The sequence below is a fragment of the Sarcophilus harrisii genome, chromosome 3 (assembly GCF_902635505.1).
Source record: "Sarcophilus harrisii chromosome 3, mSarHar1.11, whole genome shotgun sequence".
Taxonomy (NCBI): domain Eukaryota; kingdom Metazoa; phylum Chordata; class Mammalia; order Dasyuromorphia; family Dasyuridae; genus Sarcophilus; species Sarcophilus harrisii.
The window spans coordinates 557,334,417-557,351,211 of record NC_045428.1 but is presented as its reverse complement, the minus strand read 5'-3'; the positions used below and the strand labels follow the sequence as shown (position 1 = coordinate 557,351,211).

The 16,795-nt window shown below is 41.1% G+C and overlaps 1 protein-coding gene across 1 annotated transcript in view; it reads left to right on the top strand.

Annotated features, from left to right (window-relative positions):
- MAN1C1 (mannosidase alpha class 1C member 1) overlaps positions 1–16,795 on the top strand; it is a 198,632-nt gene that overhangs the window by 69,145 nt on the left and 112,692 nt on the right. Inside the window, exon 2 of the mRNA XM_031961530.1 lies at positions 5,279–5,375. Within this exon, the coding sequence (XP_031817390.1) occupies positions 5,279–5,375 (97 nt within the window). The remainder of the gene's footprint in view (positions 1–5,278; positions 5,376–16,795) is intronic.

Here is a 16,795-nt window from a genome sequence, read left to right as displayed (position 1 = left end):
TCTGTCTCTTTGCCACTGGGAGCTTTGTGCTCCTGCCATTTAAACATCTACATTGAGAGAGAGAGAGAGAGAGAGAGAGAGAGAGAGAGAGAGAGAGAGAGAGACAGACAGAGACAGACAGTCAAAGAGACAGAGACAGAGACAGAGATAGAGAGACAGACACAGAAACATAGACAGACACACAAAGACAGAGAAACAGAAGATGGACAGGCAGAGAGACACACAAAGACAGAGAAACAGAAGAAAGAAAAGAGAGAGACAGAGAAGAGAGAAGACAGAGATACACATACACACACAGAGAGAAAAAAGACAGATTCAGAAACAGAGAAACAGTGATACAGAGAGACAGAGACAGAAAGAGAAAAGAGACAGAGAGAGACACACACACACAGAAGACAGATGACAGACCTAGAGAGACAGAGACAAAGAGAGAAAAGAGAGAAAGAGAGAGACAAGGATAGGGAGAGACAAAGAGACAGAGAAACAGAGACAGAAAGAGAAAAGAGACAGAGACACACACACAGAAGACAGATGACAGACCCAGAGAGAGAGAGAGAGACAGAGACAGAGACAGAGACAGACAAGGACAGAAGGACAGAGGCAGAGATAGAGAGACACACAAAGAGAGACAAACATACAGAGAGACAGAAAGACAGAGATAGAGACAGAAAGAGAGAAGGTAAGACAGACACATACACAGAGATAAAAAGAGTCAGACAAAGAGACAGTTAGTTGCGCTCCCCACCCAAGTCAGTAGTGAAGGAGACCTGGGTTCCAGTTTGGTGCTGCCTCCTTCTAACTTGCTATGTGACATTGGGCAGGTAATTTCCCAACTTCTTGTCATCTGTAAACTGGAGATCATCATCATAATAAATGACATTTATATCATTTTAATTTTACATTACCTTCACTTCCCAATATAACCTTGCCCTCTCTCTCCCAGAGAACCGTAGTAAAGTGAAAAGTGCACAGGATTTGAACTGGAAGACTTGGGTTCAAACCCCAGTCCTACTATTACTATCCATACAACCTTGGATTTCATAAACTATTATCGTTGTGACTTTAATCTCTCTGTGGTTTAGCTTCTCCTCTCTAAAATGAGAGAGTGGGACAAGAGGACCTTCTAAGGTCCATTTCCACTCTCACTTAAAGATTCTATAGTCAAACATTTCTTAATCTATGAGTATTTGTTAAATTCTTATTATGTACCAGGCATTGTGTCCTCACTAGGAGCTGAGGATAAGGGGGAAAAAAGACCTTTGCTTCCAGGGAGTTTATATTCTATCACGAAAAACCACCTGTCCGCATATAAATACATTCAAAATATATACATAGTAAATACAAAGCAGTTTTAGAAGAAAATGTCCTGGCCCCTGTGAGCATCAGGAAAGGCACCGTGGTAGGTTCTAAGTATACAGATATGAAAGTGAGATTTCTTTGCTTTCAGGGATTTTCCATTCTGCCAGGGGGACATATGTTCATAGAATGGTAAATAAATACAAAATTAAAAGATTGCTTGAAGAAAATTTCAGAGACAGAGAGACAGAGACACAGAGAGAGGGAGGGAGGGAGGGAGGGAGGGAGGGAGAGAGAGAAGAGAAGAAAGAGAAGAGCAGGAAAGCAGAGAAGAGAAGGAGAGAGGGAGAGGAGGGAGGAGAGAAGAAAGGAGGAGGAAAGGGGAGGGGACGAAGGGAAGGGAGGGATGAGAAGGGGATGAGGAGGGGGTGGAGGGAGGGGAGGGAGAGGGGAAAGGAGAAAGGGGAGGGAAAAGAGAGACAAAGAGAGACAGAGACAGAGAGAAACAGAGAGACACTTGACTTGAAGGACTTCTAAGAGGCAGAAATAAGAAAGGAGAACAGCCCCTCATGTAAAGACAGGGAAATTAAAAATACAAAGTTGTGAGTGATGAGCAATAAGTGGGTCATTTTGTTGGAAATGTAGAGAGTGAAAGGGAGACTAATATATAACCAAGTAGAATGGAGCCAGACTGGAGGGTTTTAAATGTCAAGCCAAAAAGATTATGTTTTATCTTTGAGGGAGCCAGGAAACCTTCTTGAGCAAGGGAGGGGCTTTAGGAATATCTTTTTGCAAGGTGGGGGGGATCATTTGGAAAGACTTCTCAGCAAGAATAGTTTGGAGCATATTGTCCTCGTCCAGATGTGAAATGATAAAGGAACAAATGTAAGTTACTTGTGTGTATAGGGAGGAGAAAAGTGTAAGAGATATAGAGTATTAGAATTGACAAGACTTTGCATTTGGTTGGATATGGGGGAATGAGGAAGAATGTAGTATGATAGGTTGAATCAGAAACTGAGAGCTTGAGAGGACCTGAGAGAGCATCCACATTTATTCCTCATACAAGCAGGTCAAAGACTGGATGAGGGGAGGTCATTGCTCGGTGTTGGAGCTAGAATTCAAGCTCAGGTTTGAAATCTCAGAGATCTGTGCTCCATGCTCACCTCTCTGTCCCCTATATCACACTGCCTCTTGAGGATGACTTCTCTGACTCCTGAATTGTGAATCTGGGCGTCTACAAAAATGGTGGCATCCTCCACAGAAATGGGAAATTCTGGAGGAGAAATGGGTTTAGAGAGGGGGTCTTGGCCATTGAATGAAACTGACTCTGGATCCATTCTCAGAATTTTTTAAATGCACAAAATAAAAGATATAGGATTACAAAGGAACCCGACTGCATTAAAATACCATTTTCAAGGTGTAACTAGGTAAGACAATGGATAGAGGGCTGGGTCTACAGTCAGGAAAACCTGAGTTCAAAATTGATCTTACACGCTAGCTGTGTGATTCTGAGCAAATAATTTCTGTTCCTTCATCTGTAAAGTGAGTTTGAGAAGGAAATGGCAAACTACTCCAACTATATTTTCCAAGACATCCCCAATGGGGTCATGACTGCAAAATGACTGAAAACTATTTTCAAATTATTTTTTAAAGACATAAGTTCATGGGCAGCAGTTTAGAGGGTAGAATAACGAGTTCAGTTTGGGACAAGTTGAGACTGAGGTAGCTAGAGGACATCCAGGTGGAGAGGTCCCCCAGGTAGCTTGGGAGCCGGCTTGGGAGTCTAGGAAAGATACTGGCTTGTCCCACCCAATCTACTCTGGAGATGCTCTGTCACTCTGTACAGTCTGGATAATAATTGAGAACTTTTAAAATATCTAAACTGACAGATCCTTAAAAATAAGACAGAGGTAGATTTCTGCTTCTAATTCCCTTCCCCCTCCCTCCTCTATCTCTGGCAGGTCTTTGATTTTCCAGCAGGATGGCTGACTGCCTCCCCCTCTTGCACGCCCCTGTACCACCTTCTCTGCTGCCTTTTTATACTCGTAACAGCTTCCCAGGGCCGCCCACCTCCCTTTCCTCCTTTCAGAGCTGCCGCAGGTCTGTCTGACTAGCTGCTGGGGTAGGGACTGCTGCTGGTGCTTGGGAGTCACTCAGCTCATCTCATTTCTCCCCAGTTGCCTTGGTCAAGCAATGAGTTTCCCCTGGAGCCTGGTAAACAAAGTGGGCTGAGAATCTGGAGCAGCAGCCAGGGAGGAAACCAAAATCAGTTTGAGGCAGAGGTAGTGGGGGAGAAAGATCTGAATTTGAACCCCAGCCCCAAAGCATTGTCTTCCTCCAATTGAGCCCACCCACGAGAGCAGGGACAGGCTTTCTTGCCTGGGACCTTCCATATTCCTCCTCTGTACAATGAGGCAGTGCTGGCTGATCTCAAAGAGTCCTTCTGGTTTTAAATTCTGAGTTCTGTGATGGCAGAAGAATTACTGCCCTTTGCTGGATTATTTTAGGTGATTTGTCTCACTTTAGGGTTGGAGTTTTTTCTCAGTCATATCTGACTCTTTATGACCCCATTTGGGATTTTCTTGGCAGAGATACCAGAGTGGTTTGCCATTTTCTTCTGCAGCTCATTTTTACAGATGAGAAAACTGAGACAAACAGGATTAAGTGACTTGCCAAGGGTCATATAGATAGGAAGTGTCTGAGGCTAGATTTGAACTCAGGTCTAACTGCTCCTGTAGTATAGGATAGAGATGTAATAACTCTTTCCTGTTAATCCAGAGCACTCTTATAGGATCTTTATTATGACCTCCCTTATATTAAGATTATTTGTGTATTATTGGGTAATATAAGGGATCCCAAAAGTCTTACTGCAGTTTAATGCCACCTAAATGGCCCAATGGATAGAATCCTGGGCCTGGAGTCAGGAAGACCTGAGATCTAAACAGTTTTCCTAGTTATTTGACCCTGGGCAGGTCACATCATCCTATATGCCTCTAAGGAAATGACATTTGCCAAGAAAACCCCAAATGGGATCATAAAGAGTTGGACCCAACAGAACAGCAACCACAAGGAGCTTAAAACTACACTAAGACTTTTGGGGCACCCTTTAGTGCTTAAAAGTTCTCCAAACCCTTTCCTTAAACTCCTAAGAGATAAGTAGTTCTAACATCATTATTCCCATTTTATAGTCCAGGAAACTGAGTTTCAGAGAGGGGGAATGCATTAGCTTCTTTCCCTTATCGTTTTCTCTCTCTTGATAATTTCCTATTTATCCTGTGTGTGTGTGTGTGTGTGTGTGTGTGTGTGTGTGTATATATATATATATATATATATATATATATATATATATGGGAGGTTACATATTTGTTTGCATGTTATTTGATTAGACTGCAAGCTAATCTTGAACAGGGAACATGTCTTTTACCTCTTTTTGTATCTTCAATGCTTAAAACAGTGTTTGGCAGATAGCAGGTGATTATCAAAGGATCTTGGGTTTAGACCTGAAAGTGTCCTTAGAGGACATCATAGCTAATCTCTTCATTTTACAGATGAGGAAATTGAGGCAGATGGAGTTAAACTGACTTGCCCAGGGTCACACAGCTAGGAAGCCTCTGAGGCAGGATTTGAACCCAGGTTTTTTGGACTCCAGGTTCATTGATTTTTTTCACTGCACTACCGGCTTCCTCCCTGTCCCCATCCCCATCCCACCCCCAAGGCTCAGCTTGGATATCACCTTCTCTGGAAGGTCTTTTCCCTTTTCCTTTCCTCCATTTATTTAGTGCTCTTTCCCCTCAAAATTACTCTGTATTCACTGTGTCTATATTTATCTGTGTACATGTTGTCTCCATCCCACTGCCTCCTTATATTTTTGTAATTATTCCCACTGCAAATATTTGTCCAAATATGATTCCGTGCTACATTTCAAGGGACTAGAGGCGGAGGTTGTTCACAAAAGTGTTTTGTGTCCTGATATTTCTTTCAGATGATGCAGTTCGCCTGGGATAACTACAAGCAGTTTGCGCTGGGAAAGAATGAGCTTCGACCAGTGACGAAGAATGGCTACACCGGTGGCATGTTCGGTGAGGGGAGCACTCTGTGATTTGGGGAGGAGCCGATGGACTACGGTGGCCACATTCACAGCTGAGACATTACTCTTTTCTACCCCTCGTTCTTCCCTCCATCTCTCTTCTCTCCCTCATTTTATTTCCCTCTTCTTTCTCTTTCTTTTTGACATCCCTCACTCCCTCTCCCTCCTCCCTCCCCCTCCTTCTTCTTCCTCCTTCCTTCTCCTCTTCTCTTTCTTCTCCCTTTCTTCCTCTTCCTCCTCTTCTTCCTCTTCCTCTTTCTTGTTCTTGTTCTTGTTCTCCTCCTCCTCCCCCTCTTTCTCTTCCTCCTCTTCCTCTTCCTTCTCCTCTTTATCCTCCTCCTCTTCTTCTTCCTCCTCCTCTTTCTTCTCCATTTCCTCCTTCTCTTTCTCCTCCTCCTCCTCCTTTTCCTCCTCTTCCTCCCCTTCTTTCCTTCTCTTGTCTTCCCCTTACCCCCCTCTTTTCCTGTCTTCTTCTGACTGAATTCTAGTGACTTCTGGTTACCATATTGGCCAGATGTAAGGTGGCCTGGATGGTGTAAGGACTGGGTATTCATCATTCAATTAACAACTGTTAACTTACCTGTTGTCACAATTGTCAGAATTTTGATATTAGAGCCAAGAAGATGTGTCCAAATCCTGCCTCAGACATGTCCTTGTTGTATGATCCTGAGCTATTTACCTAACTTCTTTAGATTTGAATTTTCTCATCTGCAAAATGAGGGGGTTGCACTCAATGGTCTTAGGTTCCCTCCAGCTCTAAATCTGTCATGGATGCTTAGGGGATCCTAAATCCAAATGTATGCAGAAAATTGTTCTGTACCATGGGAAAACTTAAATAAGGAATGATTGATGTCCATGTGGAGCTTGTGTAAAAAAATTACCACAGATAATAATTCTAAAACATGATAACACATATTTCAACCTTGTCTTCTCTCCTCAAACCTCCAAGATACTCTCTCTCCAAATCCTCTTAACTGGAGACCTTGTTGAAAAAATGGAAGCCATTGCCAAGAGCTCTCTTCCCTTTCTCATCTTACAACTGTCTGACCTCATCCCTACTATCTTAACTTCCCTTCAGTCTCTGCTTATGAGGTAGTCCTGCCACTTGCTAAATATAACCCCTCACATGCACTTCCTTAGCCTCATCCCTTCCTGTGTGCCCCACCATCACTCCCACAATCTAATCTTCAGTTTCCCCTAATATACTGATTCCTTCCCTACTGTCTACAAATATGTATAAGTATCCTTGATCCTTAAAAAACCTCCACTTGGTCTGCCCATTCTTGATAGCTTATCATCTCCAATTAGTGCCTCTATTTCCTCTCTTCTCACAGAAACAGTCTGGTTTCTCGTTCACCAACATCCCCCTCTTCAAAGATATCAGTGTTTTCTTGATGGCCAATCCTCAATTGTAGGAACTCAGGTCTGACCATGGAATCCATTTCAATGATTTCCTTTAGTTCCAGGATCAAATGTGAAGTCCTTAGGCATTTATTGCTCTACATTGACCTATTCTCAATTCTCAAATGTCTTAAGCTTTCTGTAGCTTTTGATGCTGTTGACCACCTCCTCATGGATTCTCTCTCCTCTCCTGGCACTTTGCTTAATTGTCCGACAATTCCTTCTCAATCTCTTTTCTTGGATATTCATCCATGTCACATTCATTAACTGTGGGTGTCCTCTGAGGCTCTGTCCTCTTCTTTTTTTCCCTGTATCTTCTTTAGTCTGATAAACTCATTAGTTGCCGTGATTCCATTGCCATTTCTATACAGATACTTTCCAACTCTATATTCATCCCTTGTCTCCCAACTGAATTCTACTTTGGCACCACCAACTGTCTATTGGGTATTTCCAACTGGATTTCCCTTAGGTATCTTGAATTTAACTATGAAAAGCAAAACTCATTATTTTTCCATCCCCCAACCCTTTCTTCTTCCTCACTTCCCTTTTATTGTTGAAGGCATCACCATCCTTCCAGTCACCCAGATTTGAGACCCCAGTGACATCCTTCATTCCCTTCTCTGTTTTACCCCTCCTCTTCAGTAAGTTGCTGGATTTTGTAATTTCCTTCTTCTGACCATTTCTCCCATAATCTTTCTACTACTCACATAGCCATCACTTTAGCTTAGACTCTCTACGCTTCAACTGGACAAATGCAATAACTTTCTAACTAGTCTCTCTTCTCCCAGCCTCTCCTTCCTCCAATGTACTTTCCATGCAGTGGGCAAACGTATTCCTGGAGCTCAGGTCTGTCCATGGAACCCTTCTTAGTGAATTCCTGTAGCTCCAGGATCAAATGTGAAATCCTTTGTTTAGTATTTATTACTCTCTATCATCTGGCCCCTTCCTACTTTTCCAGTCTTCCTATACTTTATTCTTCTCTACATACTATCTGATACAGCAATATTGACTTTCTGGCTGTTCTTTCTTTAGGAATATGATAAAATACAATGGTATTCTATCATATACCTATACCATAAATTGCTCAGTCATTTCCCCATTGAAAGGCATCTGTTCCGTTTCTGGTTCTTTGCCACCATGATACTTCATTTCTCGTTTCCTGCCTTTGTTCCCATTCTCCAAGCCTAGAATGCTCTTCCTTTTAATCTCATATCACTTAGAATCTCTGATTTCAAGATTCAACTCAGATGTGATATCTTCAGGAGGCCTTCCCCTATTCCCCTAGCTCCTAAGGCTAAGATTGCCTTCTGTAAGAGTGCCTTCCATCAACTTTATTTCTCCTGGATGAATCTATTTACATATGCTATTTCTCTCATTAGAACATAATCTATCTCCAATACTTAGCACAGTGTCTGGCACATATTAAACTTTTATAAATGCTTCTTATTTGCTTGATCATATATACATTAGGGAAGAAGATCAGTACTGATAGAGAAGATCAAAGAAAGCTTCTTGGAAAGGGCAGCATTTGAATTTGGTTTTAAAAGTTAGTATGGATTCAGGAGGCAAGGATGGAGAAGAAAGGACTTAGTAGGCACAGAGAAGAGTATGAACCATGGGTTCTTTGGGGGACATGGAATAGCTCATTTTTTAAAATTTAATTTGATTTGATTTGATTTTCAGTTCTGAATTCTTTTCCCCTCTCACCTCCTACCACTGAGAAAGCAAGAACAAAACCAGTTACAAATATAGAGATTCAAACAAAACACATTCCCATATTTGCCATGTCAAAAAAAGGGAAAAAACATGCTTCAATCTACATTGAGTCCATTATTTCCCTTTCTAGAGGTAGGTAGTATGCTTAATCCTGAGTTCCCTGGAATTGTGGTTCATCATTGTGTTGATAAGAGTTCTGAAAACTTTCAAAATTGTGCATCTTTGTGTTATTGTTATTTCTGTATGAATTTTTCTACTGGTTATACTCACTTCATTCAGCATCAGTTCATATAAGTTTTTTCAGGGTTCTCTGAACCAATATTCTTCATCATTTCTCGCTACAGAATAGTATTCCATCATATACCTATACCATAACTTGTTCAACCATTTCCCCATTGAAGGGCATTTCTCATTTCTAGCCATGAAAAGAAGAAAAGTTTGTTTTAGCTGAAACAAAAATAAGGGCTTGAATGAAGGTAAGACTGGAAAGATAAAGTGATGTCTGTGATAAAGTGGAAGCTTCTCAAGAGCTGAGAATATTTTATTACATTTTTAAAAAAAATATATATCCTCAGTATTTAGCATGGTATCTGGCATGTAATCAATATTTGTTAATTGATTGCTTGATTAACCTTCAATGGCAGGCAAAGAAGTTTGTACTTCACCTATAATAAGAATAATCATTCATGCTTCTGTAGGACTTTAAGGATTTCAAACCCTCCTTCTTACCATTTCCTCCTTGAAGCAGTTAATTGCAGGAAACTACAGTTGAGGCAGCTAAGTGGAGTAATGTGCTGAAGTTTAATACCAGCCTTACATACTTTTTGAACTGTGTAATCCTGAGCAGGTCAGAAGATTCCTTGATCAATATAACCACAGAGACAACTTTCTCATTTAAATAATTGCCTTAAATAGATTAAACTTCTGGAAGAAAACAAAGTCAATGTCTTTACCTTTATCCATTTTCCATTTCCCAACATAAACAACTCATTTTAATAGGTCAGGTTAGATCTACAGTAATCACATAAATCACAAATATGCTTTTTTCTTTATCTTTATTATTTGTTGTTGATTTTGACCTCAGTTTGAAACAGTTGGTCTTACTACATAAAAATTGCTAATTGAGCTTCCTTGCAGTTTCTGTTGGCATAGTTACTGAGGACTCCAAAAAAGAAAGTTCTTACCACCAAAGTTCTTGGCCCTGTCACATAGTTCAACATCAGGAACTGATAAGAATTTCCCTGTGGAAATAACATTTAAAAAGAAGCATCACCATCTGCTTTGCTGCTGACCCTAAGGACCAGAAGAATTTTTTTCTGACATACAGCTGAAACCCTCCTTTATTAGGTGAGCTCCTAGAGAGCAGAAGCTGTCTGAATTTTCTGTTTGTTTCACTAGCCTTCGCACAGTACTTTGTATATAATAAGTCCTTTAAAATGTGTTTTCCTCCCCCATTGATTTTATTTATTTAGTTAGAAACAACTCCCAAATAACAATCTTGTGAATATTTTTTTGGTGGATTTTGTCTCTGTCCTTTGTAATAAATGTAGGGCATCCATTTGAAAATATCTTCATAATGGTCTTTTGGGTTGTACTCATCATGAGTGCTAAGGGGCAGGTTGACTATCTTGTGAAATGATATTTCTTATTGCCTTTGAGTGCATGATAAAACCAACTCTTTTATGGTCTCTCCAAGGGGAACTTAAAGCTAAATGGAGAGATCACTCACAACTTCCATCTTCTGGTTTATTTATGGCAGGAGCATCAGTATTGATGTGATTTTGTTCTTCCCATCGGCCATTGGCCTCTCATTGATCATGGAGCAAGGATCTTACATTCAGAACACCAGAGGTGAAATTAATGTTTATAGATACTTTAAAAACTGAGATTCCAAATACATCTCTATCCCCACTTTTAGCAACTGTCATTGTGGAAACAGAAGGATGGATAGAACCACAAAGGACTAAGGACCATTTTATGCTTTTCTTCTATGGGTTGCCTTGGCCAAAGAATTCATCCCCTGTGGACAGATAGGGTGTCTCTCCATAATTAACCAGGCTGATCTATGGACAAGAGCTCTAGGCTTGGGTGGACTTGCTTATAGTCTTTGTAACAATATTTTGCAGGATAAATTTTTCCAATAACTGCTGGACTCAAACCCCAGTCCTCACCCCAGTCCTGGCTCTTGGAGTGGCAAAGGGCAGTGAAGAAGGGGGTAGATATAAGGCTGGTTAGTTCCTATGGGGAACAGAAGAAAAACCCTTAAGGAAAGAGATGGGATAGACTTCTGATTGAGGTTTTGTCCCACCTTGTAACTCCAGGATGCATAAATGCTCTGTGGAAAGTGGCCCCATTGAAAGCTAGAGGTACCATCTTGCCTGCTTCTCCTTTCACCATTTCCCAGTTTGCCAGGCCCAGAGAAGTTCCCAAGTGTCCCGGCTCGCACAGATCAACTGTGTAGCCTTACAGAAAGTTACTTAATATTTCTTGGTCCTTAATTTTCTTAGTTACAAAGTAAGAGTTAACAGCACCCCTTTCTACTCCAAATAAGTGATTCTTTGTAATCCTCCCTCTAATGATGATGTAAAGAACTCAGACATCTCATAAATGGGATAGAGGGCTAGGCCTGGAGTCAGGAAGAACTGAGTTCCAATGGAGCCTCAGATACTTACTAGCATCATTCCTTTTGCCTCAGTTTCCTCATCTGTAAAATGGGAATAATAATAGCACTCACCTTCTAGGGTCATTGTGAGTATTAAATGAGATTATATTTTAAAAGTGCTTTGTAAACTTTAAAGCAATATATAAATGCTAGCAATTAAAATTCATCAGTTAAGGTGAATTAGATTTGTATAGAGGCAGTAAGGGCTTGGAATTAGGAAGATCTAGCTTTAGATGACTTCTCCGGTCACTTTCCGAGGACTCAATATGCATGGGTGGTAATCTGGGTTGTTGGATGGGCTTCCCCACACTGAGAAATCATAGCACCTTCTCCAGTGCCAAGGCTTTTGGAAAGCTAGTAGGGCTCAGTAAAAACCAAGAGCTTCGACATTCCAGCCGCTTCTTTTCTCTGCCTTGCTGGAGCAGTAGTGGCTATTAACTACCTTTGTGATCCCCTGCCACTGAGTCTGCCTGATAAGGCTTGCTGCGGCCGGGGAGAGAGTGACCAGGTTGTGCACGAGGGGAGGGGCTCCCATTCGCCCTCACCTGTGAAATAAATCACAGCCCTAGGATGTGAGATCTGGCTTCAAGTCTGCAGCTAGCCACTGCTGGCCTTCCCACCGGGTCATTGTCTGCTTTCTGGCCTCTTGCTTCCTCCTCTTCAAGATGAGGGGAAGGGGCCAGTTTGTCTTAAAGGTTCCTTTCACCTCTGATATCCTATGTATTTTTAAAAATAATTATTTATATTGATGCCATTTGTTTTTATTATTCCATACATTTCCTGATATAGCCTTTTCCTATCCAGCAAACTAGACTTTGTAACGAAAATTTAAAAAGAGAGCACACCAAAAAACCAGTAGCCGAACTAGCCAACACATGGACCATTTCTGATATCACACAGTGTTCCACACCCATAGCCCCCCACTTCTTCAAAAACAGGAAGGAGGTACATCTTCTCATTCTTCAGGACAAATTTTGGTCACTAATTATACAGGGTTCATTTTGTGTGTGTGTGTGTGTGTGTGTGTGTGTGTGTGTGTGTGTTAATGGCAGAGAGAGAGAATTTCCATTTATGATGCTATAGCCATTTTATATATCATTTTTTTCCTGATTTTTCTTTTTACTTTCAAAACATATGCATGGATAATTTTTCAACATTAACCCTTGCAAAACTTTATGTTCCAAATTTTCCCTCCTTCCTCTTTTTTGATTCTTCATGGTGCGTCTATTCATATAAATCTTTTCATGCTTTTCTGAATTCTTCATATTTGTCTGACATTCTACATTATAAAATTTCCTTCTAGTTCTGACAATCTATGTTAATGATAACTGTGATTTTAACACCTAGCATTTTAAGGTTTGCAAACCTTTACAAACATCACATCTCATCTGAGCTTCATTACAACCCCCCTGAGGTGAGTGTGATTAGTAGCCTTTATTTTATAGGTAGGGCACTGAGGCTCAGAGGAGTCTTCTTTACTGTTCTTTACTGCTAAAAGTATGTAAGGTCATAGCTCATCCCAACTTCAGAACTCTCTCTTCTTTAAGAAATTGCCTTTTGGTGTTCTGAGGTCCATCCCATCTCTGTCCAGGTGGGATGGACAGAGAGCTGACCTTGGATTTCTGACCTATATTTCTGTGTGGCCTTGAACAAACAAGTCATTGAGCCTGTTAGTGCTCTGGTGAAGTCTCCAAAATGACAGTTTTATAAATTTGGGACAAATTACTGATTTGCAGTGGTGGAAAGAATTTTTACATTGATATTTTATCTTGATGTTACACTCAAAAAATTACAGGTTCAGATTAAACAAAGATTATTTTTCTATCACTATCATGTCTTATGATCCTTCCAGCTATGGTGTTCTGTTTTCTAGAGTTCCTTTCATCTAATACTTAATGTTCTAAGGGCCCTCTCAGCTCTGACATCCTGGGTTCTAAGGGCCCTCCCAGCTCTGACATCCTGGGTTCTAAGCTCCTTCCCAGCTCTGACATCCTGTCTTCTAAGGGTCCTCCTAGCTCTGACATTTTGGGCTTAATAGCTTCCTAATTCTGATATTCTGGATTCTAAGGATTATTCCAGCTCTGACATCCTGTATTCCAAAGGACCTCTCAGTTTTGACATCCTATATTCTAAGAGCCCTCCCAGCTCTGACATCCTATGTTCTAAGGGGCCTCCCAGCTCTGACAACCCGTGTTCTAAGTCTCTTTCTCTGTTTTAATGCACTATGATTCTCTGCTTTGTTTCTGGGGTCGCTATCTTCCTGGTTCCTTGGGGGTGGGAGGGCAGTATTGCTTGCTGGGAGGGTTAATGAGTTCACTTTGAGAACTGGAGTCGCTGTTTTCGGATGCAATGTTTTCCTTGAACTGCAGTGGGGATGATTTGCTTGCAGGAGCCTGCTCTGTCTGCAGGATTTCAGTAAATTGGCATTTTTCCCCTCCCACCAGCTTCGCATTGGGGGCAGGACCTTTTGGTGAGGCTGTTTTTCAAACCAATGTCTGTGTCTTGAGCAATTTAGTGTGGAAAATGGTTTCTTTTTTAACCCAATCCTGTTCAGCAGCATCTGACAGGAGAAGTTTCTCTAGTCCACATTGACTGTTAGTAGGGGGAAAGTAACTAGGATGGTGAAGAGGCTGGAGCTCATTCTGTACAGAAGTTGGTAGAAGATCCTGGAGATGTTTAGTGTAAAGAGGAGAAGGCTCTGGGAGCGTTGAGAAGGATGAAGATTTTCATAATCATAATATCTAGAATTTATGTGACATGTATGATATGCCAGGCACTTTGCTAAAGAATTATAAATATTATGTCACTTGATAGCATTAATATAGCCATATTTTAAGGTCCGCCAAGTGATTTATGAATATTATCTTAACTTTTGTTTGCTTCAGTTTCCTCAGCTGAAAAATATACATACTTTGATATTAGTAGAGTACTTCATATAATTCCTGGTACATAGTAGGTACTCTATAAATGTTAACTGTTTTTACTATTACTGTTATCATTATTATTATTCAATTATCTTCATTATTATTACCTTTTTTACAGATGAGAAAACTAATTATATCAGATGAGGCTGTCATTTTCTTAGAAAGTTTTTCAGTTGATTTTAGTTGTGTCTTACTCTTTGTGACCCCATCTGAGGGCTAGTTCCTTCTCTAACTCATTTTACAGATGAAGACATGGGGCAAATAGGGTAAAGTAATGTGCTGAGGGTCATACAGGCAGTAAGTGTCTGTGTAGAATTTGAACTCGGGTCTTCTTGCCTCTACTCAAAGAGCCATCCAGCTGCCATGTTAACTGGTTTTCATAGGGAAGAGGGATTCATTATGCTGCTCGACCCAACAAGGCAGAAATAGGTCATTCAATTGCTCAGCAAGCATTTGTTAAGAATACTGAGCTACATCAGGGATCCAGGGAGGGGCAAGAACATAGTCTCTGTCCCTCAAGGAGCTTCCAGTCCAAAGAGGGAGACAATGTGCACACTGTGTATGAGTGAGATATTTCCAGCATAAATGGAGAACGCTGCAATGGCTGATTTACACTCAATGTAAAGAATAACCTGACAGTGTGAGTTGCCCTAATGCCAAATATGCTGCTTTGGGAGGGAGGGAGTCTCTTGGGCCCTTGTGTAAATTTGGAAAGCTAGATCTCAAGGAACCTGGAGAGTGGGAGGACTCCTCTTCTGATTATGTTAAGCTATGTGACTTCTTTGGTCTCTTCCAGTTCTATGATTCTTGTCTTAAGGAGGCTACTCAACTCTTTTCCCTTTAAAAAAAAAAAAAAGAAACAAAATTTGGTTCAGAAGACAGATACTAAATGCCTACTGTATTTTAGCTCTGAGGAGGTAGTGTGGTGAAGAGAGAGTTCTTGACCAGGAAACCTCCAATGCTTAGACTCATAATGACATTTCTGGAGGTTACTTAGACTGCAGCTGGAAAGGGTCTTAGAACCCAGGATGTCAGAGCTGGGAGGGCCCTTAGAACATGGGATGTCAGAACCAGGAGGGCTTTAGAACACAGATTATCAGGACTAGAAGAGGTCTTGGAACAGAGAACATCAGAGCTAGGAAGAACCTTAGAACACAAAATGTTATATTTTACATTATTAGATCCTGAAAGGGCTCTTGTAACATAAGGATGCTTTTAGAACACAGAATATCAGAGCTTGGAGGGACCTTAGAAAAGAGAATGTCAGAATTGTCAGACCTTAGAGGGAAGATAGCAAAGCTGCAAAATTCCTTAGAGCACAGAAAGTTAACAGCTGAAAAAAGCCTTAGCCTAGAGAATGTTAGAACATAGAAGATCTGAACTGCATAGACCCTTAAAATAATGTTGGATCAAGAAGAGACTTTCAGAGCATCGAAGGAACCTTAGAACACAGAATGTTAGAATATGGAATAAAAGGATCCTTAAGATAGAAAATATGACAGCATAGAATGTCAGAACTGGATGGATCTTTAGAAGGAGAATGCCAGAGCAGGAATAAACTGCAGAACATAGAATGTTCAACTAGAAGACATCTAAGAAAGTGTCTTGTCAGAACTGTACAAAGATTGAGCTGTTCTAAGGGAGCTCCTTTCAACCTTTTGAGAAATGATAACGAAGGAAAGAATGAAATTCAGGCAGAAAGGCACACAGGAGGGGAGTGTTTTATATAGGGGCCAACTAGTTGGCTAGTTGACTGCAATGTGATGTGTGTAATTTCAATGGAGAGTTAATGTGAAACCAGTTTGGAAAGATCATCCAGAGACAGAGAGTTAAGGGGCTTTGAATGCCAAGCAAGTTTTGTATTTTATTCTTGAGGCAATAGAGAGCTACTGTTGGAATGTCTTGATCTAGAGGGCATCATGTTCTGGGTATTCCATATATTACACATTTCAAAATAAAAGTTTTCCCAGATTTTGATTATTGACCACTATTAACTAGTCCAAATACACAGAAATTCATAGCTTTAGGCTAAGAGCAGTCCATATTCCTTTGGCACTTTATTTTTAAAAAGATCTTTTCCCACAGAAATGAGAAGTAGGTAGATAGATAGGGGGATGGATAGAATATGAAATTGTTAACCTCATTTTACATGTAGGGAAGCTGAGGCTCAGAAAGGCCTGCTCAGAGTTGAATGGCTAGTTAAGTAATAGAGGCAGGACTTCAGGCTTGCAAGCCAGGGCTCTCTCAACCTTACCCCCATCCCAGACGGGCTGTCAGAAGGCAAGCTAAGGGGGTCCTGCCTTGACTGATTTCCCATCCCTTCAGCTGGAGAATCCCCTTCAGTCAGAAAGGACCATCCAGAGCCACCTGTGCTCTGGGTATCAGCAGAGCTTTCGCTTGATTGTCTTCAAGTTGGAGGTGGTTACAGGCCCTAATCTCTCGCTTACCTTGGGGTGGGGGAGGCTGTCGGAGCCTTGGATTGGATGCTGTCTCTGTAGCCTGCCTCCCCAACAGCACTGTCAGCTGCATTCCCGTTGCGGGTGATGATTTATGGCTATGGGTGATGTAAGGAGCCAGAAGGACATGGCTTAGTTTTCTGATCACAGACTTTAGCCTTGGAAGAGAGAGAAATCATCTTTGCCTTGGAAACAGAGCCAGTGTGATGGTGAAAGGGGAGATAAATCTGGACCTCTGGGCGCTGGTTTTGCA